The 26,264-nt window shown below is 44.1% G+C and overlaps 1 protein-coding gene across 1 annotated transcript in view; it reads left to right on the top strand.

The window, feature by feature from the left end:
• LOC308308633 (CCR4-NOT transcription complex subunit 2-like) overlaps positions 1-26,264 on the top strand; it is a 37,532-nt gene continuing 11,268 nt past the window's right edge. Inside the window, exons 1-8 of the mRNA XM_080754067.1 lie at positions 1-37; positions 3,229-3,360; positions 8,180-8,255; positions 8,498-8,642; positions 11,235-11,453; positions 13,070-13,149; positions 13,779-13,904; positions 17,647-17,777. Coding sequence (XP_080610193.1) covers positions 3,241-3,360; positions 8,180-8,255; positions 8,498-8,642; positions 11,235-11,453; positions 13,070-13,149; positions 13,779-13,904; positions 17,647-17,777 — 897 coding nt within the window. The 5' untranslated portion in view covers positions 1-37; positions 3,229-3,240. The remainder of the gene's footprint in view (positions 38-3,228; positions 3,361-8,179; positions 8,256-8,497; positions 8,643-11,234; positions 11,454-13,069; positions 13,150-13,778; positions 13,905-17,646; positions 17,778-26,264) is intronic.

Below are 26,264 nucleotides of genomic sequence, written 5' to 3'. Positions count from 1 at the left end.
CCATCTTGGATTGTAGCGGGGAAGACGGATTGATGCGGTGAGACAATATTCCGCTCATTTTCTCTCTCAAACGAACGCCGTCGTCGGCACCGGGGCGACCGTCACGACACCTTGCGAGTGGACATGAGGAGGGGGGGTTAGGTTCGCCATCGGAGCGCTTTAAAGGACTCTGGCTCGGGTGGTTTTGACGTGATCGCCTTTTGTGTTTTTGTCTTCGGCGGACTTGAACAGTGGCACCAGTGTAGGCCCGAATCCCCCCTACACAAACACACAATTAAAAACCTGCTCTGGTTTCGCTCTCGTTCTCGTTGCTTTGTTCCGTGGTGGCCCGGAGGACCGAAGGTTCCAGCGGCTTCGCCCCGGTTGATCGGCGTCTTGATCGGGCTCGCCGTTAACTTCGACGCGGTTGAATTGGTTTCACAGTGTTTTGCGAGTTAGCAGCGTTAGCTTCGCTTTGCTATAAAAGCTCCATAGACAACCCAGCCAAAGCAACCTAGCTGCAACCTAGCGTAGCAGCCACCACTGTAAAGCTTAGCTCTCGTGCTAATGTTTCAGACATCTGTGGTTCTCCAACTTTTTTTTTAATGTCAAGGACCCCTTAAATGGACACTTATTAGCCCCGCGGACCCCCTACTTGAAAAGGTATGCCAGGCAGGGACCCCCATAGAATATTTCTTTACAGCTCTAGCAGTCATTCCCAACCTTTTTAATTTAAAGGACCCCCGGTTTGACATGCTTGTAGGCTACGGACCCCCATTTAACGGCATTTCTATCTCTGGTACCCCAATGTATATTGTAACATCGATGTTAATTTAACTCTTGAGTGTACAAATGGAACCAAATGGGTTCCGTTTGAGAAGCGATGATCTGTGAACCTATAACCCCCGGCACCGCAAACAAAGGTTTTGTGCAGCCATCAGGGCTTCTGGTTGTTGTTGTTGTTGTTGTTGTTGTTTTTTACACAGGTGACCACATAACGGATATATAACGTTTCCATTGCCACGCATAGCTTGGCACAAGGGCTGAGTGACATGAATTAAATGGGTCACTTGTTGTTGTGACAGCAACGACTCAGACATGCTTACAAGCCACGTCCCCGTTGTTTACAACCGTTCACGGGGCAAACAAAAGATGGTGACATGTCCTGTCTGATGTCTCTATGCAAGTGTTTCTCAAACTTTCGAATTGCAAGGTCTCCCCTTAACTCTGACAGTGTACAACATCTACAAATGGAACCAGTGAAGCCCACTGTCAGAGTTACAGACTTGTATGGGTCAATTTGGACCTCCCTAAAGGAAGGAACCCACAGAGTCCATGTACTGCTCTATGCCATTGGTTCCCAAAGTGGGACCCAGGGACCCCCCAGGGGTCCTTGAGGGAGTTCAGAGGGTCTCCAGATAAATGATACTTAGCAAACAAATGGACCCTTAGATGTAACTCAGAGTGTACACATGGAACCAGATGGGTCCATTTGGTTCCATTTGTACTACACTTTCAGAGTTAAAATAGCATTGATTCTACAATATAAATTCCTAGAGATAGAAATGCCTGTCCGTAGCCTAATGCATGTCAAACTGGGGGTCCTTGAAATTAAAATATGGTTGAAAATCACTGCTGGAGGCTGGAGCTGTAAAAAAAAGAAAAAGAAAATCTCTTATATGGGGTCCCTGGCACATCTTTTCAAATCAGGGACTGAGGGCTAATAAGTGTACATTTCGGGGTCCTTGACATGAAAAAGTTTGAGAATGAGAACCACTGCTCTGGGCTACATATTCTGAATCCTGTCACACAAGCCGTACAGTTTGTTTACAGAAGTGGAATAGACCAAACTGCCCACCTCTCATTACTAATGCAATGCACCTACTTGGCAGTGGTCATTGTAGAACTTATTTGATGTTTTCCAGGGTGCTATTTGTTCACAATACTTCCTATCGGATCCTTTCCTCCCTTGTTTCCAGCTATGATACTGAGAGACAGTTTGTGATGTGTGTGTTCGTTGTTTTGGAAGTTTATGCTTGTTTCACTGTGTTTTTTTTTTTTGTGGTGGTGACTGAGGAAAAGTTGTAGTAAGCAGTAAGTGTGGGGAAATTGAGACAGCCAACACTTAATCCATGAATACCAAGATAACTCATTTGAATTGATTGATTGCTTGAATACTTTATTAAACAGACATGTAAACAGCCTGAGGTACACGTAGGGCAAACAGGATAACACAAAAAGATCCTGGGGACTTGTATCCATAACCCGGGGACCTATGCATTAGTTAGGTAGACACTAGCCGCAAATCTCAACACTAGATTTTTTTTTTTTAAATCTAGATGAATCTAGGGTTGCAATACCTCCCATAGGGATTCAATGCATCAATTGCTGATCTGATTGTATTAAACAACGTCAAACTCACCAATATTGCAGCTCTATGGAAAGCTTGAATTATCCTCTTTCTATCTGCAAAGTGTTTGTTTCAGAAAAATCCACCGTAGACATGTTATGAGTTACATTCTGTCAAGAAATCCGAGCAGACATGTTTTCTTTTGTTGAACTTTGGAAGAGCTCGTCTTCAATAACGCAACGTCCCACTGCCCCCTGCATTATGTGACATTTAGAACCAGGTGGTACACAGGACCGTTGAGTGATTTCCCACGAGCTCTTCCAAACTCCAATACTTAGAAAAAATAATCACCTGAACTGAATTTCTTGCAGATAGAAAGAGGATAATTCTAGCTTTCCTTAGAGCCACAATATTGGTGAGTTTGACATTGTTTCAGATGGCAAAAAAACGTTCTGATGCATTGAATCCCTGTGGGAGGTATTGCAACCCTAGATTCATCAGATTAAAAAAAAATCTAGTGCTGCAATTTGCGTCTAGGTAGACACTTAAATATGCCGCTACCCTATGTGTTTTTCTACGCTCTGTACGCTGTTAACATTGCCTTTGTTTCCCAACACAGGCATTGTCTCCATTTTAGCCCATAAGAAGCTAAAGGTCACTTTCTCTATTGAAGGGACTGTCACATCGGGTTACACAAAGAAGAAATTTGATATAACACTCAACAGGCTTGCATTCAACCTACACGACTGCCACTGGGCGGAAGTCGAGATGATTAAACTTACACCAAACTGTTGTGTTATTGTAACAATGCTTCAGCAAGCATACTGTTGTATAGGTTTCATTACGTAAAACTCCGGAGCCTGATTTCGTATGCATCTGTTCTTTAACTTCTTTTCCAGGTGACACACGGCATGTTTGGTGCTAACAGGAAGAAGTTTGTGGAAGGGGGGGTGGATAGCGACTACGCGGACGACTCCAGTATCTACTACAGCCAGCAGTCTATGTTCCCGCCCCACCGCACTGACAAAGACGTACGTTCTGTCTGTCTTGTTCATAGGGCTCTCTTTTTGGAGCGGTGGTAGACCGCTCCATAGCATGGCCGTGTGTGTGTGTGTCTGTAGCCTGTACATGTCATGTTTTGCCATAGCATTGTGTGTGTGTCTGTAGCCTGTACTGACTTAAATCCTAGTCTGAAGACGTTAAGCAAGCACGACCACCGCTCACTTCACACTGGGTGTGATTTTTTTAAGCATAATCCTTTTAATATTGCATACTATATAAATGTCTAAAACTTAAGTTATAATAATCATTCTTAGATCATACCTGTCTTTACAAATATAAAAGCATAGGAAGAGGAAAGATGCCACCCAAACGAGTGTAGTGGACATCAACTTGACAGGCCAGGACTCGGGGCCCCAGCAAAATGAGTTAAAAAACAATTGAACCACTTTAACCCTGAGCTATTTGAACATGGCCGATCTACAAACTCACAACGTGTTGCGTTTTCTTTTTTTTTACGTGAAAACACAATCTTGTATGAGGGTCTCTGGCACAATATTTTCAGAGGGGGTACGTGACCAAATCAGAACCACTCATGTCCAGAACAGGCCCAGCCAGGGCAGTGGTTCTCAGCCTTTTCAGGCCGTGACCCCCAAAATAATCATATTTTGACTGGGGACCCCCCAGAATAATTTGAGGGTTGAGATTTTTGGTGTTATTAGGTTCTCTTTTAGTTTTAGCCCATCGGGCTAATCTTCCAAGAGTCCATAAGAACATAACATTACATTACATTATAAGACATTAAACCACTGAGACAGGGCAACATCCTGCATGTCCAGAGGAGACCCAGAAAGGGAAACACCCTATACAAACCTTGCCGGTCCAGATTACAGATTAACCACTTAAACCTTCTATACTTAGTAAAGTTACTTAGTTGAACATGGTCAGCTCTCTACTTCATCCATCCATCCATCCATCTTCAACCGCTTATCCGGAATTGGGTTGCGCGGGTAACCAGAGTTCCTTATCCCGAGAAACTTCCTCCACTCCCTCCAGGAGTATACCGAGGCGTTCCCAGGCCAGTGTGTAGATATAATCCTTTCATCTGGTCTTTGGTCTGCCACGGGGTCTCCTCCAAGTGGGATGTGCATCGAGGACCTTCCTAGGAAGGCGCTCGGGGGCATGCCCGAACCACCTAAACTGACTCCTTTCCAAAATTTAGGAGCGGTGGTTCTACTCCAAGTCTCTCTCGGGTGACTGAACTTCCCACCCTATCTCTAAGGGAGATACCAGCTAGCCGTCTGAGGGAACTCATTTTGTCCGCTTGTACCCGCGACCTTATACTTTTGGTCATGACCAGACCAGACTTGGTATGGTCTTTTATTTCTCACTACCCCAAATTCTACAAGCTCACTGCGGTCCTAGAAGCTCACAACGCACTACGTTGTGAGCTTCTTAATCTGCGGTCCCCCAGATTAGGGACGCTAGGGTTCAAGTAGTTGAAGAACATGATCACAGCAATATTATCACACTGCATGTTCACAATCTGAGGCAAACTCGGTAGAATCTTCAGTGTGTTATGTTCTGTCTAGGGGGTATGGCACTGGACAAACCCTGACTGGATTGATTGATTGATTGATTGATTGATTGATTTCCTTCCCCACTTGCTGGTTACTTCATATCCTTGTGGAAAGCCCCAAATGCACAAAATGCATGAATATGGTTTTGAAAAACAACGTGTGGCCTGGTTCAACTATATGTCTCTCTTGTGTTATGACGTGACACTATATATTCTTTTTTGCCTTGTTCTTTTTGCTGTACACGACAGTATGTTTTTCTTTCTTTTCATACTTCTCTTTAACTGTGTAACCTTAACTCATTTACTCTCTTTTAAAACGGGAGAGTGTTTTCTGCTGGTGTTTCAGTCCGAGTATATCAAAGGGTGCGTTCGGAAATGCGCACCGGGTCTGGTTAGCGTTAGGGTTAGGGTTAGTTTTAGGTATAGTTTTACTGAGGTTAGGGTTAGGGTTAGGGTTTCGTTTAGGCATAGATTTACTGAGGTTAGGGTTAGGATTAGGGTTGGGTTCAATTGGGTTAAATTGTTCTAGGCTTAATCATCAATAAACAACAAGCATCGCCTGCGCGTTTCAACAAGTGGTCGGCGGCGGTGCCTATTCTGCCTTTCAAACAAACAAGCTCTAGCCTAGGCTGAGCATTTTTATTGAGAACCATTAACATGACGATGAGTTCTGTTGTGTACGAGTCTGTTGACTCGCGCTGCAGAGAAAACTCTTCCGAGATGAAAATGGCAGATCTACAAGCTCACAGCGCGTCGCGTTCTGCGACTCACGGCTTGTGATTGAGCATCGCTGTTGCCTCATGTCGCTGCTGTATTTGAGAAAGATACTGTCGTCTACACTCCTTTCCTTTTGAAATGCTCCCAGACCGAAATACCTCTGTTGGCTACGTGTTCTGTTTTGTGTATTCCGACGCTCGTTGTCTGATCCTCCCCGGACCACACTGTGGCACAGACCCCACTGTGTAACACTAAAACAGCTGTCTCTCATTCACTGTTTGATTGGACATGACATAAGACTACTTACTCTTGCGCCTCCCAGAGTCTGTTTGACAAAATCACATCTCCATAGCCAAAAACACAGGTGCAGGTCCAGGAAAATGCGATCATATTATTATGAATATTAACCGTGAAACCGTTAAGCATGACCGGTTATTTCTTAACGGTCGGCTAACCGGTTAACCGGTTAACCGCTGACATCCCTACTCACTACACTGAGCACACACCCGGTGTGCATTTCCGAACGCACCCTTTGATACACTCGGACTGAAAAAAACAGCAGAAAACACTCTCCCCTTTTAAAACATTGCTGAACTCATCAACTGCCACGTCGTCTTTACCTTTTAACATGGGCATGTGCGCGATGTGCGCACACGGTTCATGTACCAGGCGTGTGTACACCCGATCACAGCTTTCAAATAAAAAAAATCTGATTGAAAATAGACCTTTCCATCGCTGCGCAACTTCTTCTACTGTTTACATGAAAGCTAACGGAAGCTCTGGTCCCGCCGGAAATGCGACCGGAAACAGTTCTCCGAGTGATAAACAGTCCGGATCGGCGATAAACAGCGATTATACTTTTAAATGTTTTATAGCGATTAAAGCATATTAACTCAACCTCTGCCAAAAAAATACCCCTTTGTACCCCTTCCCTGCCATGCACGAGGAACCCGAAGATTTAATAAGCTTTGATTAAAAAAAAAACAATTATCGAAGCGGAACTAAAATAGGCCGGAACTAATGCTCCGTGATCGGTTTCTACACGGACACATTATTGAGCGGACCAGTTAACATTGAGACCGTAAACCGGAAGCGGCTGTCCGTCCTCTATCCTCTATTCGTTGGCTTTCTGTGTAAACACGGCAGCTTACAGACGGAGAACTTATTGATCAATTGAAAAAAAATAAAAGGATTTGAGAAGCTGATGGAATACGCGAACACACGATGCATAGCAGTGTCCGATCACGCACGATGGGAACTGGATTAGCGGCCGCTTTAACAGGTAGGAGAAGCCAGCAGTGAAAGACATAGAAAAAACTTCGGGCTCCTCGGCCGTAAACTACGAATGAGTTAACTGCTGTGCTGCCTCTGGGCGACTGATTTTCCCCCGTGGGATAATAAAGGTATCTAGTGTATATATAGACCGTTTTCCTGAGCACTCCTCTGTAGAGGGCGCAGTCAGCCATGGCTGCGGTGCAACTCTAGTCTGTTACATCTGACACGCTGGATGAGGAGTTACAAAGATGTTCGCCAGAAGTGGATGAAAACATGTCAACCTAAAGGACTTTGTTCCCGCAAAGAACAGCACAGTAGGTTTTGGAACCTTGTAGCATGCAGCCTCGGGAAGCCATGCATGTTTTGTATTGGCTTCCCTGGTTTGTATGTGGGGTTGAAACCGCAGTAATGTTGGCGCCCTCCACAGAGTGGCGCTCAGGAAAACAGTCTTAACAACTACATATCACTTTATTCTGAGACATAGCAGCACAGGGAACTAGGGCTGTCACAATTGTTACATAATCGTCTAATCGCAATTATTTGATATAATCGTGATTATTCTTCATAATCGTCACAATCGTTTCCATGTTGAAAAATGTTCATATGTTTAAAAAAAAAATGTCAAAAATAGTGGAAATAGCAGATCTATGTGAGCTTGGCGATCGGCTATTTCCACTATCAATGTTCTTTTCTAAGTATAAAGTTGTCAAATATGTCAGTAATTTCTCTTTATATTTAGGTTATGTGTCATATCTACCATGTGCAGTGCAACTTAAACGCCTAAAAGTCAAACCGAAATGTAATTGTCAACGACAAAAACACAATTAAATCGTTAATCGCAATTATTTGAGTGACAATTAATCGTCATGTACAATGTCATAATGGTGGCAGCCCTACAGGGAACAGACTTGAGATTGGAGCTGTAGGTGCGATGGCTGGCTTCTTGGTAATATAATACTTGTAAGAGAAATAACCCTCCAATGTTTATGTTTACAATTAAAGCATAAGTCTATGCTTGCTTATTGATATATATCCATCATTGTCTTATCCGCTACATCACACTGGTTTCATTCGCTCACATTTGCCAACCCTTGTTAATTGTGGGAGTCCGAATGGGGGCAGGATATTTTGCTGTGCAACATGTGTGCATTTAATTCTGATCTCTAAGCACGTTGGCAGCTCTTAAAAAGAAAGCCCCTTTGATTTGGTGAAAGTTAAGTAAGTGTGAGTATCTTTTGTTTTTCTTTTGTTTTTTTAGTTTCTTTGTTTCTGTTTTACAGATGCTGGCGTCTCCATCCCCTTCATCGACAGGTCAGCTGTCACAGTTGGGAGCAAGCTTATACGGCGGCCCTCAGAGTAAGAAGAATATGGCGCAGACATAACACAAACACCAATGCAGCTTTGATGGTGGGAGGTAGTTGGGTATCGGATTTTAGTTTAGGTTGCAGAGCATAGTCTTTGCTGGAAATGCACAGTAGTCATGTACTTCCTTACACATCAGGCCATTCATCAAGACAACTGACTCCACTGCAGATTACTGTCTACTGTCTAAGAAAATGTAACTTCTTGTTTGTTTCTCGCTCCCTGTCTCTCTCCAGGTCTAGGGTTTCCCATGCGGGGTATCAACAGTAGTGCTGCACCTCAGTTGAGTCGGAGTGGGCTGAATCAGCCTGCTAGCCAGTTAGCTAGCCACGTCAATGCACCCAACGCTGGCACCTTGCACACCCCCCCATCTCCTAGCAGGTACACACACGCACACTGGAGTTGGATGATGAGCCAAAATATTCCTATCGTCCATCGTCGGCCCAAGATTCGCTGATTAAATATATATTTGCCTACAAAAGCAACAATGCAAGTGCGGCTCCCCAGTCCTCCCCAGCTCGAGTACCAGTGCAGTATAGCCAGTCGTGTGCAGATCTACAAGCTAACAACACTTTGCGGATGCGACGTGTTGTGAGTTCTGAGCTTGTTGATCTGCTGCCATTTTTGACACGCGCAGTGTCGGGTTACTATAGTAAACGGGACCGCACATACAGTACAAGCTGCAGTCCGGGGATGAGACCGATGGCATGACTGTATTTCTGCTGCCACGGACCAATCTCACTCTAGTCTCACTGACCCAAACAACCAAGATATTATTTCGGGTAAATCTAAGATCACAGGCTAGGTAGGGGCACACAAAGCCTACCTCGTTTTGCATCGCGTTGATTGACTGGTGATATAAACATGAGCAGACACAGGTTTTAGTGTCTAGACTTGACGTCTAGACAAGCGTCACCAAGCTTGAAAATGCACAGCAACGATTTGCAGAAACTAGCGCTTCGGTTTCATTTTTCTTTTTTACGGCTCGTAACCGCTTTGTGAAAGCCTCGTCAGAATTAAATAACAATCACAGTGTAATGCCTAACTGCTGGGCCAAATAGATTAGCATTTTGCGAACACTATATTGCCCTTCACAGATTAATTGGATTACATTTGATGAATTACATTTTCGATAAGGCTGAGTATTACATTTGGGGGGGAAAAAATATATATATTTATATCGCCTGGAAAATCGCAGATTCGAAATTTGTCAAATCACCCAACCTTAACAAACACACACACACACACACACACACACACACACACACACACACACACACACACACACACACACACACACACACACACACACACACACACACGCACAGTTAATCTGTCTTCTTACACACGCACATGCTTACAGTCAGTCACTAACCGTTAAAGCTGCACTGCTATACTACTTTTGTGTTTATAAAATGTTAATTTGACCAATCTGTAAGGTAGAGTATGATGATACAATCTATACTATAATTTTGCAAATGTCTGTCTGAGTGAGTGAGTGAGTGTCTGTCTGTCTGTCTGTCTGAAACAGCGTTTCTCCTCAGTGGCTGGAGCAATTGATCTGAAATCGCATCACAATTAGCATATGAACACACCTAACATAACTGTGAAGCCCGTTTGTCACTTTCACAAATCGTATGCTGTATATTAGCATTTTGATGGTGTATCTACTATCTATTCTGCATCTAGCTTGAGGCTAATCTATTCTGCATCTAGCATGAGGCAACATGTTTAACCAGCTGTGTGTGTCTGTGTGTGTGTGTGTGTGTGTGCAGGCAGGCGGGTGTGTGTGCAGGCGGGTGGGCGGGCGGGCTGGGGGGGGGGGGACAGTATCTCTGTAGCCATTAAACGAAACGGGTTTCTTACATTGATGCTCCTATATATTATCATGCAAGCACCAGTTAAAGTTACTTTCCATCCCTCATATACTGTGTGCACCCCATAACCCACACACTGCATATCATTTTGGAGCTCATATCTTTGAACGGGTAAGGGCTAGTAAAGCAAACACGCCTGCGGGGATAGTTACAGATACACATCCCTCTTTCACTCCTCCTCTCAAGGGGTGGCTGTGGCTCAGGAGGTAGAGCAGGTCTTGGCCAATGATCCGTGGGTCGGCGGTTCAAATCCCGGCTCCTCCTGTCCAAGTGTCCTTGGGCAAGACACTGAACCCCACATTGCCTCCAATGAGTTGGTCGGTGTCAGCTTGCCACCATTGATGAATGTGGGAAGTGAGGACGCTGGCGTCGAATGTTCGCTGCTTCACTTCCCAATGTATGAATGAATGACCAAGTGCTTTGACTTCGCAACTTGCAAAAGAACTATAAAAATACAATTCATTATTATTATTAACCCATTTAGGCCTAGAATTATTGAATGCTTTAACTATTGAAAAATAGCAGATATACAAGCTCACAGCGCGGCACCGAGTGCCGCGCTGCGAGCTTGTAGATCTGCTATTTTTGAAAAAGTTGTGAAAATGTGTGCAAATCATTTGAATATATGTATTTTTAAAGCGAACGTTTGTAACTCAAATTTTGCTTCTGGGTGTTTCCTGGAACTAAATATTTTGAGATGGGGGTCCGTGGCCAAATAAATATCAGTTTGGGGTTCCTTCACATGAAAAGGTTTGAGAACCACTGACATAGTAGTCTCTCAAGAACAGACTAACTGAGCTCCAGTTAAGTGAAAAGGACCTTTTCTTTGACGATGGCTATAGCCAGATTGCTGACATAGAAACATAGGTTTTTCAAAAAAAACCTTAGAAGGATTCAAAAGACACTTATAGAATCGGGTAAAAATTCGAGTTTTCACAATTTTTCAAAAATAGCAGATCCCCAAGCTCGCAGCGCGGCACTCGGTGCCGCGCTGTGAGCTTGTATTTTTCAGTAGTTAAAGCATAAAATAATAATACGCCATAATGTGTACCCGTTTTGAATGGGGTTGTTAATAAATCCTTTCTGTTTTCCCCAGGGGCATCCTGCCTATGAGCAGTCGAAACATGCTCAACCACAGCCAACAGGTGGGTGCCGGCGGGCCGGTGGGCGGCTTGGGCGGCGGCGGCGGAGGGGGAGGTGGGGAGAGAGGAGGCGGCGGCGGCGGCAGGAGTGCGAGCATGGGGAGTCCAAGCCGATCGTCACCCAGCATCATCTGTATGCCCAAGCAGCAGCAAGCACGGCAGCCCATAGGCAGGTGAGACAGTGAGACGCCATGTTTTATCTATTCCAGTGGTTCTCAACCTGTGGGTCGGACTCAGGACCCCCAGAGGGTTCCCCAAATAATTTTGGGCGGGGGGTCCCCTGATGATTAACTTAATGTGCAACATTGTTTTCTCACTCAAAAGTAGACAAACCAACATAAAGTTTAAGTGTATAGAGCAGGGCTGGGCAACTTTGATGATGGCGAGGGCCACTATATTTCCTCCTTCACTCCAGAGGGCCACATTGCATATTGCTACGTCCTACTTTGTCATTCTAGTATCTCATACAAAAGAAGCAAAAATAGCAGATCTACAAGCTCAAATGCGTTTTGAGCTTGTATATCGGCTATTTTTGCTTCTTTTGAAGTTTTTGTTATTTTTGAATTGGAATCCTGAAATGTTACATTTTGATTTAATTTCAAACACATTTAGTTAAACTCATGTTAACTTTATGAACCTAAATACAAATACATTGGACATAAAAAAATACATTTGAATAATACTATACTAGTCATTAACACGTTGCAAGCCGCGGCAGAACCCTCTGAACAGAGGTAGCGCCGAAGAAATAAGCCATTTATTTACAAACATGTTTTAAAAAAACAAAGCCCACATGATAACAACACGTACTGGAGTGCTCGACACAGCGTACATATTCATCCTGCAGAGGTCGGCGATCTTACTTTGGCGAGGCGGAGGGGAGATCAATTCCATTCGTTTACGTGCGGCGAAGCAGGGAAAGGAGCGATAGAGAAGCGGCGCCCGAACGTGATTGAAACCGCGATCCACGAACAGAGACAAAGACCAGCCATCTTGTTTGAGCTTCTTGCTGAGTTTCAACACTGGGGAGAGGATGAGGCTCCTCCTGGCCAGCCATCCATCCAGAATGTGAGTCAACGGCGTGGCCTGCTGGATATTAGGAGTATCACACCCAGCACCAGAAAATGACTGTCAGAGCATATTAACCCTTTCAGATCGCTCCAAAAAGACACAGAGAAGAATTTCCGATGTTTTTTTTTTTTTTATTATAATTTATATCAAAAGTCCGGGAATAGACGGCGTGGCTGATGGGACCCAGTAGGAAGTCCGAGGGAGTACGGCCAGGCTTAGAAGGTGTTAAGCTACTAATATAGACTGAAGTAAAGTGGGTCATGTTTGCATGTTTGGAATTGTAACAGCTGAAATCAATAATATATCAGTATTCCAGTGTGGCTCCCGGGCCGCCAGTTGTCCATGTATGGTATAGAGAGTATCTACACATTTCTAAAGTGACAATTTAAAGACTTTTTAATATCTCTAAAATGATAAAAAAAAAAATAACATTGGCCAAATTGTCAAATATTAGAGGCAGAAATTGTGAAAATAGCAGATCTACATGCTCACAACCCAGGATAATGGATGTTGGGGATTCTTTGATTATCGCGATAATATCGTAAACCAAAAAAGATTGTGACCAAAACATTTTCTTTTGTTCACAATAATCGTGACATGAAATGTTCATATCGTCCATGACTCCCATCACATGTGATCCAACACAAGTGATCTGGTACAGTATGTACATAAAGCACAACTGAACTGTGAGTGACCACCTTGGGTGTTTGTGTGTCAGTATGTCAGGTTTCGGGATGAACAGGAATCCAGCATTTGGCATGAACAGCTCCTTATCCAGCAATATCTTCAATGGAACAGGTACCTAACACACACACACACACACACACACACACACACACACACACACACACACACACACACACACACACACACACACACACACACACAAATACAGTAGACATACACACACACACACACATACAGTAGACATGCACACAGATATTAGACCCTCCAGAAAAATCACATAATTTCCCCGCATAATCAGCCAAATGACGCAGATTATGCGGGTGTCACGTGTTTTCCAAAAGGCAGCATAATCGCATATTTCCCGCCCGCATATTTCGGAACTACCCGCATATTTCACAGCATAAAATCACATAACCCCCGCATATTTTGCATCTTTTCCTGTAATTCACAACGTTTTGCGTATTTCGCAACTTTCTGCATATTTTACATGTCACATACTTTGCATATTTTCGCATATGGACAGGTACCAAACACACAAATACAGAAGACGTGCACACAGACACCGTATAGATATACACAAAGGGTATAGTTTTCTGTTTTATTGAAGTTTATTTTTATTTGCTATTTGAAATTGTGTTTATGGTCTCACAGATTTAGTCTGCTAATTGTGTGTGTGTGTGTGTGTGTGTGTGTGTGCACGTGTGTGTGGGGCTGGCTGTATGTGCACGCACGCGTTCCAGACGGCAGTGAGAACGTGACAGGTCTGGACCTGTCAGATTTCCCAGCATTAGCAGACAGGAGTCGGAGAGACGGGGGTTCGAATCCCACGCCGCTACTCAACCCCTTGGCTGGACGGGCTCCTTACGGTAAGAGGTGGAGTGGGTGCATGCTTAATGAGTGTGTGAGCCACGGTATGGGATGTACCCTGAGTGACCAAACTTAATGAAACACCAACGAAAGCCAAGAAAGAAAGGATTTTGGCCCACCATAACGGCTTCATTGCACCTTGGTATACTAAGTAGGGATGGGACGATAAGCGATATTATCGTTTATCGTGATAAAAAACACTCACGATAATCGTATCGGGATGAAAGTGTGAAAATTGATGACTCATCAATTTTCATCATTAAACCATAGTCTTGTGGGGCCGTTTTTAGCCCAAGGAATGTTTTTTGTGCAAAACGGATGCTTGCAATGGATTCAGAATCATCAAAAAACCCTAGTTTGACCCCTCATATGCTACCTAAAGCAGATACATTTTTTGCTTTTTTCCCCCTGTATATTAACACTTCGCCAGCCGAAATAGAATGGCTTGTTGGTAGATTAGCTGTGAAATTTCTATTATTATATGATGATCTGAACAGCATTCATTTTGCAATATCATGTAGTCTTCATCCCCCATAACCATCACACGATCCCCGTTGTATTCTCAACACAGTCACCAGCGAAATTCCTCAATCTGCATTGGCTTAGAGTGGCGGTTTTGGCCGAGGCATCGTCTCCCCGTGCGTTTCGCGTGCGCGATCTATTCACGTAAATGTGGGCTCAAATAATCCAAGTATGACTCTTCAGTCGATGTGAACATTTTCGCTAACTTAGCCCTTAGCACTCCAGCTATGCTAACGCTAACGTCTAAACCATAAATGGATGGGAGCTGGGAAGCTATTGCAGGGAAAGGACCTGACGTCACTTCCGCTTCATGTCAGAGGAGCCATGTGCTATCGATGGACGAGCGGTGACTAGGGAAGGTTAGACGATCGCCGATTTTCGGATAAAAATCATTTATTTCCTTTTTAATGACCCAGTACGGTAAATTCGGTCTGGCTGAGACTACTTGCTCAGATGTCCGGTATAAAACGGTTTTAATATGGGCTTCTCCATACGGCTGTCAAAGTGTTAAGGTAATGGGACACCAACTCTAGCAGCTGATAACACCAATTTAGCTGAAAATCATTTATTTCGTTTTTAATGACCCAGTACGGTAAATTCGGTCTAGCTGAGACTACTTGCTCAGATGTCCGGTATAAAACGGTTTTAATATGGGCTTCTCCATACGGCTGTCAAAGTGTTAAGGTAATGGGACACCAACTCTAGCAGCTGATAACACCAATTTAGCTGTGTCTCAGAAAGGGTCATCATACCAAAATGTAATCTACAGATATAGAGCTTTTCAAAAGTGCATGGTAACCTTTGCCACCTTTCGGATATCGACATCTCGTATGGCCCATGGACTATATCAAGTACGTATATTATAAGTACCTTTTACCAATTATAGAGGGTTTAAGTGGTACTGGATATGCAGCTCGGCAAATAAAGGTGAATTGATCCCAGTGCATGATGACAGATATCGATATCACGATAAATGAAATCTCCACGATACGATTATCGCAAGTGTTCTTTTATCACGATAAACGATAATATCGCTTATCGTCCCATCCCTAGCGCTGAGTCAGTAATGAGTAACAAGTGTTCCATGTTAATGTTTACAAAATAAGTCATTTTAGGGCGTTGATGCTGGTTCTAAACAAGATGGGTGCAGTTGTGGTGCTTAATGGAAAGCTCAGTTTGCGCTCAAACGCTGCACAGCAACAACAAAAAAAGAGGAAAACTAGATCACAGCATGGATAAATACCTGTGACACGTCGACTCGCTAACTGCTGAGTCTTTAACATCCCTAGTTTTAATGATGCTGTCTGACAATTCGGTAGAAACACGCCCATAGGTGTTCTATTGGGATGTCAGTGACTATGTACGTAGGCCATAGCACAAGATTCACACATACTTTTAAGAAAATATAATCAAACCATTCAGTCAGTGACAACTATGGACCTCGTCATTGCCATCCAGGAAGATCATCAGGATAGAAGTGTTAAATCATAGGATCTTGATTACTCAGAATCACCAATTTGCAGTGACCCGGCCCTTCCCTCTCTTAAAACATTGGATGCCCACGACGCTCCAACACGTCGAACGCTCCGATGTCTCCCGGTGCTTACGACACGTTTGACACGTTGTACAGTAAGCTACAGTAAGCTGTAGCTTACTGTACGAGGCACCCGCGGCTGAAGAGAAACACTCCCAATTCCCGAAATGCAACAGGGTATCACGTGACCGGGAGGTCTGGTTTCCTCATAGACAGCCAGTGTTGTGAGATTCACAAAAGTGGATTTTTCTTTCTTTTAAATCACGTTCATGTTTAAAACACGGCCTTCTCTACCGGCCGCTACAAAAGCACTGATGCCCGCGATTGTTATTTTTCTGTTCCGAGTGAAAGAAAATACTATCACAAAAGAAAACGTGACATACTGGGATTACATATACTCAGATAACTTTTACTCTGAGTCTATGAAATGGGGTAAAATCAATACAATTTGGGGCACTATGGGATTTTTGTTTCATCTTGGGAACTCGCTGTGTTAAGACAGTTGGACCCAAACCATGCCACACATGCCCTCTTGAGAATATGGTGAAGGTTGACTCATCTGACAATGACCTTTTTTCCCCACGTCACCACTGCTTATGGTTCTTGCACCAATTGACTCTCAAAACGTGCAATTGTCTTTGTAATGAGGGGGTTCTGCACTGCAACCCTACTATAATATCCCTCATTATGTAGTTGTCCACTTACTGTACTTGCAGACGCAGTCTGATCACATCCAGAATTACCCTTCTATTGTTTTCTTGCAAATTTGTAGTAATGCACAAGCATCTGTCATTGAATTTGCACTTCCAAACGCAATTACCTACAATATTTACCTATGGCTTTTCTCATGGATTGAAAGGCACATGTCACTTTTAGGCAGTGGTTCTCAATCTTTTCAGGCCGCTAGCCCCTGACAATCACTTGGAATTGTAGGAGTTGAGACATTTTTGTTTGACTCTGTTCTGTATTGTGAAAACGGCAAAACATTTTATGCCACTTTCTTATATTTGAAAAGTTAGTGAAGTGTCAACGCATCTGTATGTGGGTGTGTTTAATAATAATATGAAAATATATGAATTTTCTTCTTGGTCATACTGAATTTACACTGGCACAATTAGGGCAACATCATCATAACTTAAAACTTTTAGCAAATGTACAGTAACAAAAATACCCGAAACCAGCGCTATTCAACCTGCAGCCCCAGCAGCATGTCATGATCATACTGATAAAAATATATTTTACCTACTTTCAGTGTGGACACTGAAAGTAGGCAAAATATATATGTATATATATATATTTTTTTTTTGCTATTTCGTTTGTTCCAAAAGAAGAGACTTTATTATTTCATCATTCCATGACAATCTTTTTGTTCAATGAGGTTTGGCCTTAGATGGAAATGTGGCCGTTTTCTGTGTGTTTAATTACTCTTTTAGACTACTCACGCAAAGTGTGTTACAAAATCATTGTCAACGTCCAAAATAGAACCATGATTTTTAGCTTGCAGCCCTTGAACTTTTTGTATTGTGCCGAGCGAGTGGCTCTTGAGCCATCTTTTGAGTAGCCCTGCCCTAAACGAATAGGTACATTATTATTATTATTATTATTAATATTATTTTAGATTCAGTAAGTCAAACGTCACCTTAACCCCCCCCCCCCCCCCCCCCCCCCACACCGTCTCCTTTCAGTTGGCATGGTAACCAAGCCGTCCAATGAGCAGTCCCAAGACTTCTCCATCCATAACGAGGATTTCCCAGCGCTCCCTGGGCCAAACTACCAAACAAAAGACCCCACCAGCACCAACGAAGACAGCAAAACCGTGAGATACCCCCCCCCCCCCCCCCCTCTCTCTCTCTCTCTCTCTCTCTCTCTCTCTCTCTCTCTCTCTCTCTCTCTCTCTCCCTCTCCCTCTCTCCTATAAGCTTGTCATTTTGTCTTAACCGTTCGGTATGTTTCAAACTTCCTTCCGTCTTTGTTCCTAGGGCTGTCACGATTATGACATTTTACATGACGATTAATTGTCACTCAAATAATTGCGATTAACGATTTAATTGTGTTTTTGTCGTTGACAATTACATTTCGGTTTGGCTGTTAGGCTTTGAAGTTGCACATGGCAGATATGACAAGTAACCTAAATATACAAAGAAATGACTGACATATTTGACAACTTTACACTCTAAAAAGAACGTTGATTGTGGAAATAACCGATCTACAGCGGTGCTCTTTTTAAAGTGTAAACATATATAAACATTTTTCAACATGTAAACGATTATGACGATTATCACCAAAAAATAGCGATTAGACTATTCTGTAATAATTGTGACAGCCCTATTTGTTCCCTTCCAGCACAACATGAAACCATTTAGAACACCTGTGTAATAGACTTGCAAAGACCACTACCATATAAGGCATTAATCCTGGACTAGTGAATGGGTAAGGTTCGACTCTGGGAGCATTAAATGAGTAAATAATCGAGACCACACAAGTATGTTTCAATAATAAAGAAGGCCGGCATGTATTAGCAATAGTAAATAGTAAATGGTACCAAAAATATAAACAACAGACATAGACAACAATGAGCTCAATAATGGTTGTGTTAACTAGCAGTCACCACGTGGTATCAAATGAAACCAATCAAATCTTTCAGATTAAACCCTTTAAATATTTTGAGTGAAATACCCTTTAAGTTCAGGCTTTGAATCCTATGGGTTTTAATCTATTAGTTTTATCTGCGGGTGCACCCTGGTAAGTATCTTTTAGTCAATATCCTTTTAACTGTAGATACTATTTATCTTTTTAACTCCTATTTATCCTTTAATTGTAAATATCCTTTTTAACTGTATGGTAAGTATGAATATTTATGAACTACTGATCCATGAACTCTTAATCACCAAATACAGCATTAAATGAATTCACAATTACTCTCAAATCAAATGAACAATACACTTCAATCCCTTGTCAATAAATAAACCCAAAGGTACAGTACCACGGAGGTGTGTACTGTATGTGCTTGAGTCCACTGATATCAAACTGCACTGTGAAGTGTAGTGTAAGGGAGGTGTATGGTGCAGAGTTCAGCTCTGTGTTCAGTTCAGTTCTACTGTATGAGTTCAGTTCTGTGAATGTTCAGTTCTGTCCTACCACACTGGCAGAACCACAGAATCCAGAGTCTCCAAGGGAAAAAACAAAAAGATCCTCTTCGCATGCAATCCGTCGAATCCTGGGTTGGAAGCTCGCCACCCTTGGTAGACCTAGTCATCCAGACATTCTCATCCAGGCATAAAACCTGACCTGTATGCAAGCATACAGGTCCACATGAAAAACTACAATTAGCAGATATTCAAAACAGGTGTATTTCAATTAACAAAGTTCTCAAAAGTGAAAATAATAAAATACAATACAATATTCTCATCATGAAAATAAAATAATAGGCATTGTATTAAAGTTCTTTCTCACCAATGGCATCCAAATAAATTGCTCCTCTAAACACCAGGACTGGTGAGGCAGACAGAGGGCAAACCCAGCACACACTAGAAAATGAAATGAAAATATGCTCACTCAGCAGCCTATTTTATCAAAGGCCAAACATGTGCAAAAACTAAATAAAAGCAGCACACAGCCATCTACATCGGTGAAATAAAATAATCAAGTTTCATTAACAGTGCAAACTGTAGTCAACCAGGTAGATTAGCTTGGAACAGTCTGCTATGCTACTAGCCAAACATTTGAGCTAACATCAAAGGCAATGTGCTGGACTTCAAAGGCTTTGCCAATTAGCAGCTAACCACTGCATGGCTGTTTAGCTGTAGCCAAACAAAGTTTGTAGCAACTCACCAAAGTAATTGGAATCAAACTCTCAGCCCTCTCTGGAACGCTGAGGTGATGGCAAGGGGTGTGTGTGCTGTCTGAGTGGCTTCTATAATTATATCTGGTCAGTTTATCAGTAAATTGAGTTCTGTCACTCAGTGTGTCTCTCTCTCCTGTAGTGCAGGTGGTTCTGTGAGAATGGGGATTCACAGTGCATGCAGGGGCAGAGAGGGAGAGGGCGGGGCAGAGGTGAGGGGTGTGTCTGATTGGAGGGAATTCAATCAGTCAGTCTTGAGGGGGTTAGACTGATTGGGAGTTCACCTGTCAGTCTTCACAGGACAAATCAAGTTAGGTTGACTTGCTTATCTTCATACTTCAGACAGAATATCCATATTCATTGATTCATTAGGTCACTGGTAACCAGGTTACATGACCTGGGTTACACCCTCCCCTCTTGAATTGGTGCACGTCCCGTTGCATCCATTGCATCTTAGTGGCTGACTGGTCACCACGTTGGGAAATGTTAGGGACATACCGTCATCTCCATCCAATGAACTTGTAAAGGCAGTACTGAGGCCTTGGAAAAGTGATTGAATCACTGAGATTAGGGGATTATTCATCTGATTTCTCTCTCGTCTCTGCTGTATCCTAGCAGAGCGACGGACAGGGCATTCGGTTTCCTCCACAGTATCTTCAACTGCATCTGCTCCAGCGGTTTCAGCATCAACTGGAATGGACTCAACAGTGACTGCTGCAGGTAAGTTCGTTTCCACATCACTATCAGAATTTTCCTCTTCAGGATTTTCCTCATCAGATCTTTCCTCTTCAGATCTTTCCTCCTCCAGTTTCTCCTCTTCAGGCGTTTCCTCTTCACTCAACTCTGACATATCAGACAATACAGGTAACACTCCATCCATGATGGTAGGGACTTCCTCCATGGATCGTGGAACAGCGTCAGGTGAGTTATATTCAGGTAGGTCAAGATCAGGTGGTGTGTCATTTTCAGTTGTTTCCATTTCAGGTGGATCCTCAGTTAAGTGGTCTCTTTCAGGTAGGATGTCTTCTTCCAGTGGATTGTCTCTTTCGGGTAAGTTGTCTTCTTCAACCTCTACTGGAACATCATCAGCAGCCTCTTCTTCCACAGGAGACAGCTCAACAGCAGGAATTGAAGTATTAGGGACTAGATCTGGTACTGACTGCTCCTCTGCAGTATCAGTACTAGGAGGTTGTCTCGACTTCCATCCACGGGTTTCATACACTTTAGTGAATGTGACTGGCTCTGTGGCCTGCTGATCTGTAGACCAGTGGACAGGAACAGGAATATCTTCATCAGCATCATCACAGGGTGTTTCCATTTCCGCAACACTGCTTGTTTCAGCACCAGGATTCTGCCGTGTGCAAGGTTTACGGACTGGCTTTGGTGCGACGGGTTTATCAGGTTCACTTGCTGGTAGGAAACCACAAGGCAGCAGCAGGTCACGGTGTAAGGTGCGCAGTGGTCGGTCTTTGTTCTCAGGCTTGACTGTATACACAGGCAGATCACCGGCACGCTTTACAACTTCGTAGACATCGGATTCCCACTTGTCAGCTAGCTTATGTTTACCACGTAGGCGAACACTTCGGACCAGAACTCGGTCGCCAACTTCAAGAGTGGATTCGGTAACTCGTTTGTCAAACCGAGTTTTGTTCCTCTCCGCTACCTTGAGGGCATTACGAGTGGCAACTCTGTAACTCTCCTCCAGATGACTTTTGAGATCTCTCACATACTGAGAATGTGACTTCTGTTGTTTGTGGGCAGGCAGACCAAAGGCTAGGTCGATTGGTAGTCTGGGCTGTCTGCCAAACATCAGCTCGTACGGGGTAAAGCCAGTGACATCGTTCCTGGTACAATTATACGCATGAACCAGAGGCTTCACGAAATCCCGCCAGTGGGTTTTGTCTTCACTCTCCAGAGTGCCTAACATCTGTAGGAGGGTCCGGTTGAACCTCTCAACAGGATTACCTCTCGGATGATAGGGTGTTGTTCTGACCTTTCTGATTCCTCCAAGCTCACACAGTTCCTTGATGGTTTTGGACTCAAAGTCTGGACCTTGGTCACTGTGGAGGCGCTCTGGAAAACCATAATGGATGATAAAATGGTCCCAGAGGGTCTTGGCAACTGTTCTTGCTTTCTGGTTAGCAGTTGGTATCGCCACGGCATACTTTGTGAAGTGGTCGGTAATCACAAGTATGTCTTTCGTGTTACTCCTATCCGGTTCCAGAGAAAGGTAGTCCATACAGACCAATTCCAATGGCCTGCTGGTCTTGATGTTGACCAAGGGAGCAGCCTTCTCTGGCTGGGTTTTACGCCTAACACAGCGGTTGCAAGTCTTGATCTTGGTTTCCACGGCAGATGCCATCTTGGGCCAATAGAAACGGGATCTCACAAGGTCGAGAGTACGATCAATTCCCATGTGACCCATGTCATTATGGAGACTCGTCAACACAAGGGATCGCAGCTCCTCTGGTAGGACAAGCTGGTATGTTTGATGGGCTCCATCTTGCTTTCGTCTATACAAGACTCCGCTTCTTAACTCCAGACGATTCCACTCCCGCAACAAGAGTGGGAGTTCTGGGAGCTCAGCTCTAGCAGTAGGAGGGGGCTTCTCTCCAGACTCAAGCTGATAGATGATCTCTCTGATGCTAGGATCTGCTCTCTGCTTCTCCATTATCTCCTCGCTTGAGAAATGAGGGATGACAGAAGAACTTTCTTGCTCAAAGCTACTTGGTATGGCATCTGCAGAGACGGCAAGAGACTCAACCAGAGTGATACCGGGGTCAATATCATCAGAATCGTCATCTGTTCTTTGGCAGATGAGATGCCTTTCACAGATGGCTTGTACAATTTCTGGGTCTGCTAGATGGTGTCGCGTAAACTGCTGTATACGCTCACGCTCTTTCTGTGACGTTAAGTCGTCTGACAGCTCACCGTGGGGACGTCTTGAGAGACCGTCAGCATCTTGGTTTTGCTTTCCAGCACGATACTGAAGTTTGAAAGTGAAAGTTGACAGGGCTGCCAACCACCTGTAACTTGTGGCATCAAGCTTCGCTGAAGTGAGGAGATACGTCAGAGGGTTACTGTCGGTAACCACAGTGAACGGACAGCCATACAGATAATCTTTCAACTTCTCGGTGACCGACCATTTGAGTGCTAAGAATTCAAGCTTGTGAGCTGGATATCTGGACTCGCTCTGTGACAACCCTCTGCTGGCAAATGCAATGACTCGCATCCTCCCCTCTTGTTCCTGGTATAAGGCTGCTCCTAGCCCGGTGGTACTTGCATCGGTGTGCAGGATGTAATGCAGCTTAGGATCAGCAAAGCCCAGAACAGGGGCTGATGTGAGCTTGTCAATGATGGTTTGGAAAGCTTGCTGGCAGGCGGGTGTCCAACGACTGCCAAAGGGTTCTTTGGGGTTGTGGTACTTGGCACTCTGCTCCTTAGTGGGTTTGGAACCTTTCCGGAGTGGTGGGTAGCCGGAGGTCAAGTCATTTAGAGGTTTGACTATTTTCGAGTAATCCTTTACATATCTCCTGTAGTACCCTGAAAAACCTAAAAAGGACCTTAATGCCTTAAGGGTACAGGGAACTGGCCAGGTTGAAAGAGCTTTAATCTTCTCAGGATCTGTCTCTACTCCATTTCGGGAGACAATGTGTCCTAGATATCGAACAGAAGTCTGGAAAAACTTGCATTTTTCCGGCGACAACTTCAGGCCGTATTCCTTCAGACGTGACAGTACTCGAAGCAGTCTGCTCTCGTGTTCTTCCAGTGTCTCTGAAAAGACGATTAGGTCGTCTATGAAGACCAAGACCTCTTTTAGATTGATGTCACCCATACACCGCTCCATCAAGCGTTGAAAAGTTGATGGTGCATTGGTGATTCCTTGAGGCATCCTACAAAACTCCCAGAAGCCTAGGGGACAGACAAATGCCGTCTTCTTCTTGTCTTCTTCCTCCATCTCAATCTGGTAGTACCCAGATTTGAGATCTAGCACAGAGAACCACTTCGACCCACTTAGGGTGGAGAAGGCTTCTTCTAGGTGGGGCAAAGCATATGCATCTTTGATAGTTTGTAGGTTGAGCTTGCGGTAGTCAATGCAGAGTCTTACGTCACCATTCTTCTTCCTCACTACGACGATTGGTGATGAGAAGGAAGACTCAGACTCTCGAATGACCCCAGAAGCCAACAGCTCCTGGAGATGTTTTCGAACTGCCTCAAGGTCTTGGGGGTGTATGGGTCTTGCTCGTTGCTTAAAAGGAGTCTCATCACTGAGCTTTATGCTGTGTTTGACTTTGTCAGTGTGACCGAAGTCGAGGTCATGGTGTGCAAACACTTCAGGCATCGAGTTGAGTTTGCTGGTCACTCGCTCTTTCCACTCAGTGGATATGGGAGAATCTTCAAAGTCAAAATTCAATTTGGGTCTGTCAGACTTAGTTGCAGGACTGGGGTCAGTTCCCGCAGGTTCTTTCTGGATTACTTGCTTGATTGCATTCACTTCAGCCAGTACTGTTCTTGGGGGAATGGTAATGTCATGGCCTGACTCATTTCTTATCACAACAGGCATCTGGGTATGGTGTCTGGCAGTTGGGAGGGTGAACAGGCAGCTGGACATAAGTAGACCACCTGGCAAGGAGGACATTGAGGGGGGTTCGAGGATGGCCCATTTGTCAGTGTGGGACCCAAGTACACTGATACATCCGTTGAGAACTACTTGTTCGCCGGCTGGAACCACTTCTGGTATCTTTCCTTGTAGTTTCACCCATCCCATATTTCCATCTTCAGCCTGCTGTTGTCTGAGCTGGAGAAGTTTTAAGACTGCACGATAGCCAAATGAGGTAGGCTGGGGTGGTGCAGGTGTCTTCTGAGCATAATCAGAGTAGAGGACATCAAGAGTGTTGGTACCAATTAGTACTTGTTCTTCAGCACGGAGTTGGGGAACAACCAGTGCTAGAGTTGGCACTTCTGTATCAACCCCTACAAACTCCTTCGGGAAGGTTATGCTCAGCTCAATGTATCCCAGATAAGGGACTTCTTGTCCATTAGCCCCTTCTACCCCGAGTAGGTTGTTTAGGGACTTAATGTCTTGACTTGATAAGTGTTGCTCATAGAACGACAGGGGGACTGTAGTAACTTGAGACCCTGTGTCTAAGAGGCAGTTCACTTCTTGGTCTGCAATGGTGACTTGGGCAGTGTACTTTGTTCCAACTAAACCTTTGGGAAGTTTAATGGGTTTGTCTTTCGTATGGGCACTTTTCAGTGAGGCTCTTTCTTTACTTGCAGTGGGACGGTTCTCATCACTTGCAGCTCCCATTTGTCCCTCAATAGGGGCTGCTAGTTGTTTAACTGATCCTCATCTGATGGAACAGCTTGAGCTTCCCACAGAAGTTGTCTGTCGTTCAGAAGCTTCCTCTTGGCTGCGACAAGGGAAGGGTTTGGCTCATTTTCACATGATGGTTTAATATGCCCATCTTCACCGCACTGGAAGCAGTACCAAGGCCGGGGCTTATTTGAATTGCGGCTTGTGGTTGGCTGCTTCTCAGGCTTTTGGCTCTTCATTTTGGTAGTCTGTTCTTTGTCTGTAGCTACTTTGGGATTAGCTGATTTCTCTTTCCTTTCAGTCTTTGTTTTCTTCAAGTTCGTGAGCTCACTTTGAAGAGCAGCGACTTGCTTCTTCAACTGTTCACTTTCATCTGAATCAGTATAGGCACATGCACTCTGTAGATGTGACGTGACACGTTGCTTGGAGGCACCAAGGTGTTGCTTCATGCGAGTTACTTTTGCAGCATGTTTATCCTCTTCTGTGCGGAGGAGCAACAACAGCTCTGCAAATGAAGGGGGATTGTTCTTTCTGTGCTTCAGCTGGAGGTCAGCTAGGAGAGCATTATCCCAACAGTTTCGACATAACTGGTTGAGAAGAAGTCGGTTGACTTCGCTGGCAGATACGCCACCTCTCCTTACTGCTGAACTCAAGACTACTTGCAATCTGTGTAAGTAGCTGGAAGGCTTTTCATTTGGGTCTTGGAACGTAGTCAGGAACTTGGCAAAGAGCTCATCTCCATCTTCTACTGTGCCATAAGCAGAATCTAGCAGCTCCAGATAAGCTGTGGGGGATGCTTGTGGACCCAAATGCTTGGTAACTTCAGTAGCTGGTGGCAGAAGGCTATCAAGGATTCTCCTAGACCGCTGCAGGTCAGAGATAGCAGGGTCATTCATTATCAGTTCGACATTGGTACGCCATGTATCATAGTCCACCTCGTTGACTGGACGGGGAGATCTGCCTGAAAAGGCTCTTAGACGTGAAGGAGTAAGATGATGCGATGCAGCTTCTTGGCTTCTCACTATGTGTTCAACGACGACCCTCTGTATGTCAGGAGGGTTCACATCAGTTACACTGAGTTGTTTAAATGTCTTTGAGTCAACCTGTGCTTGGACAGGCGATCTGTTGTCATTGGTCAGGTTTTG

Source organism: Nannobrachium achirus, assembly GCF_963921795.1.
Source record: "Nannobrachium achirus genome assembly, chromosome: 23".
Classification (NCBI taxonomy): Eukaryota; Metazoa; Chordata; class Actinopteri; order Myctophiformes; family Myctophidae; genus Nannobrachium; species Nannobrachium achirus.
Note: the sequence above shows the minus strand (reverse complement) of the source record. Positions and strands in the feature narration are given on the sequence as shown.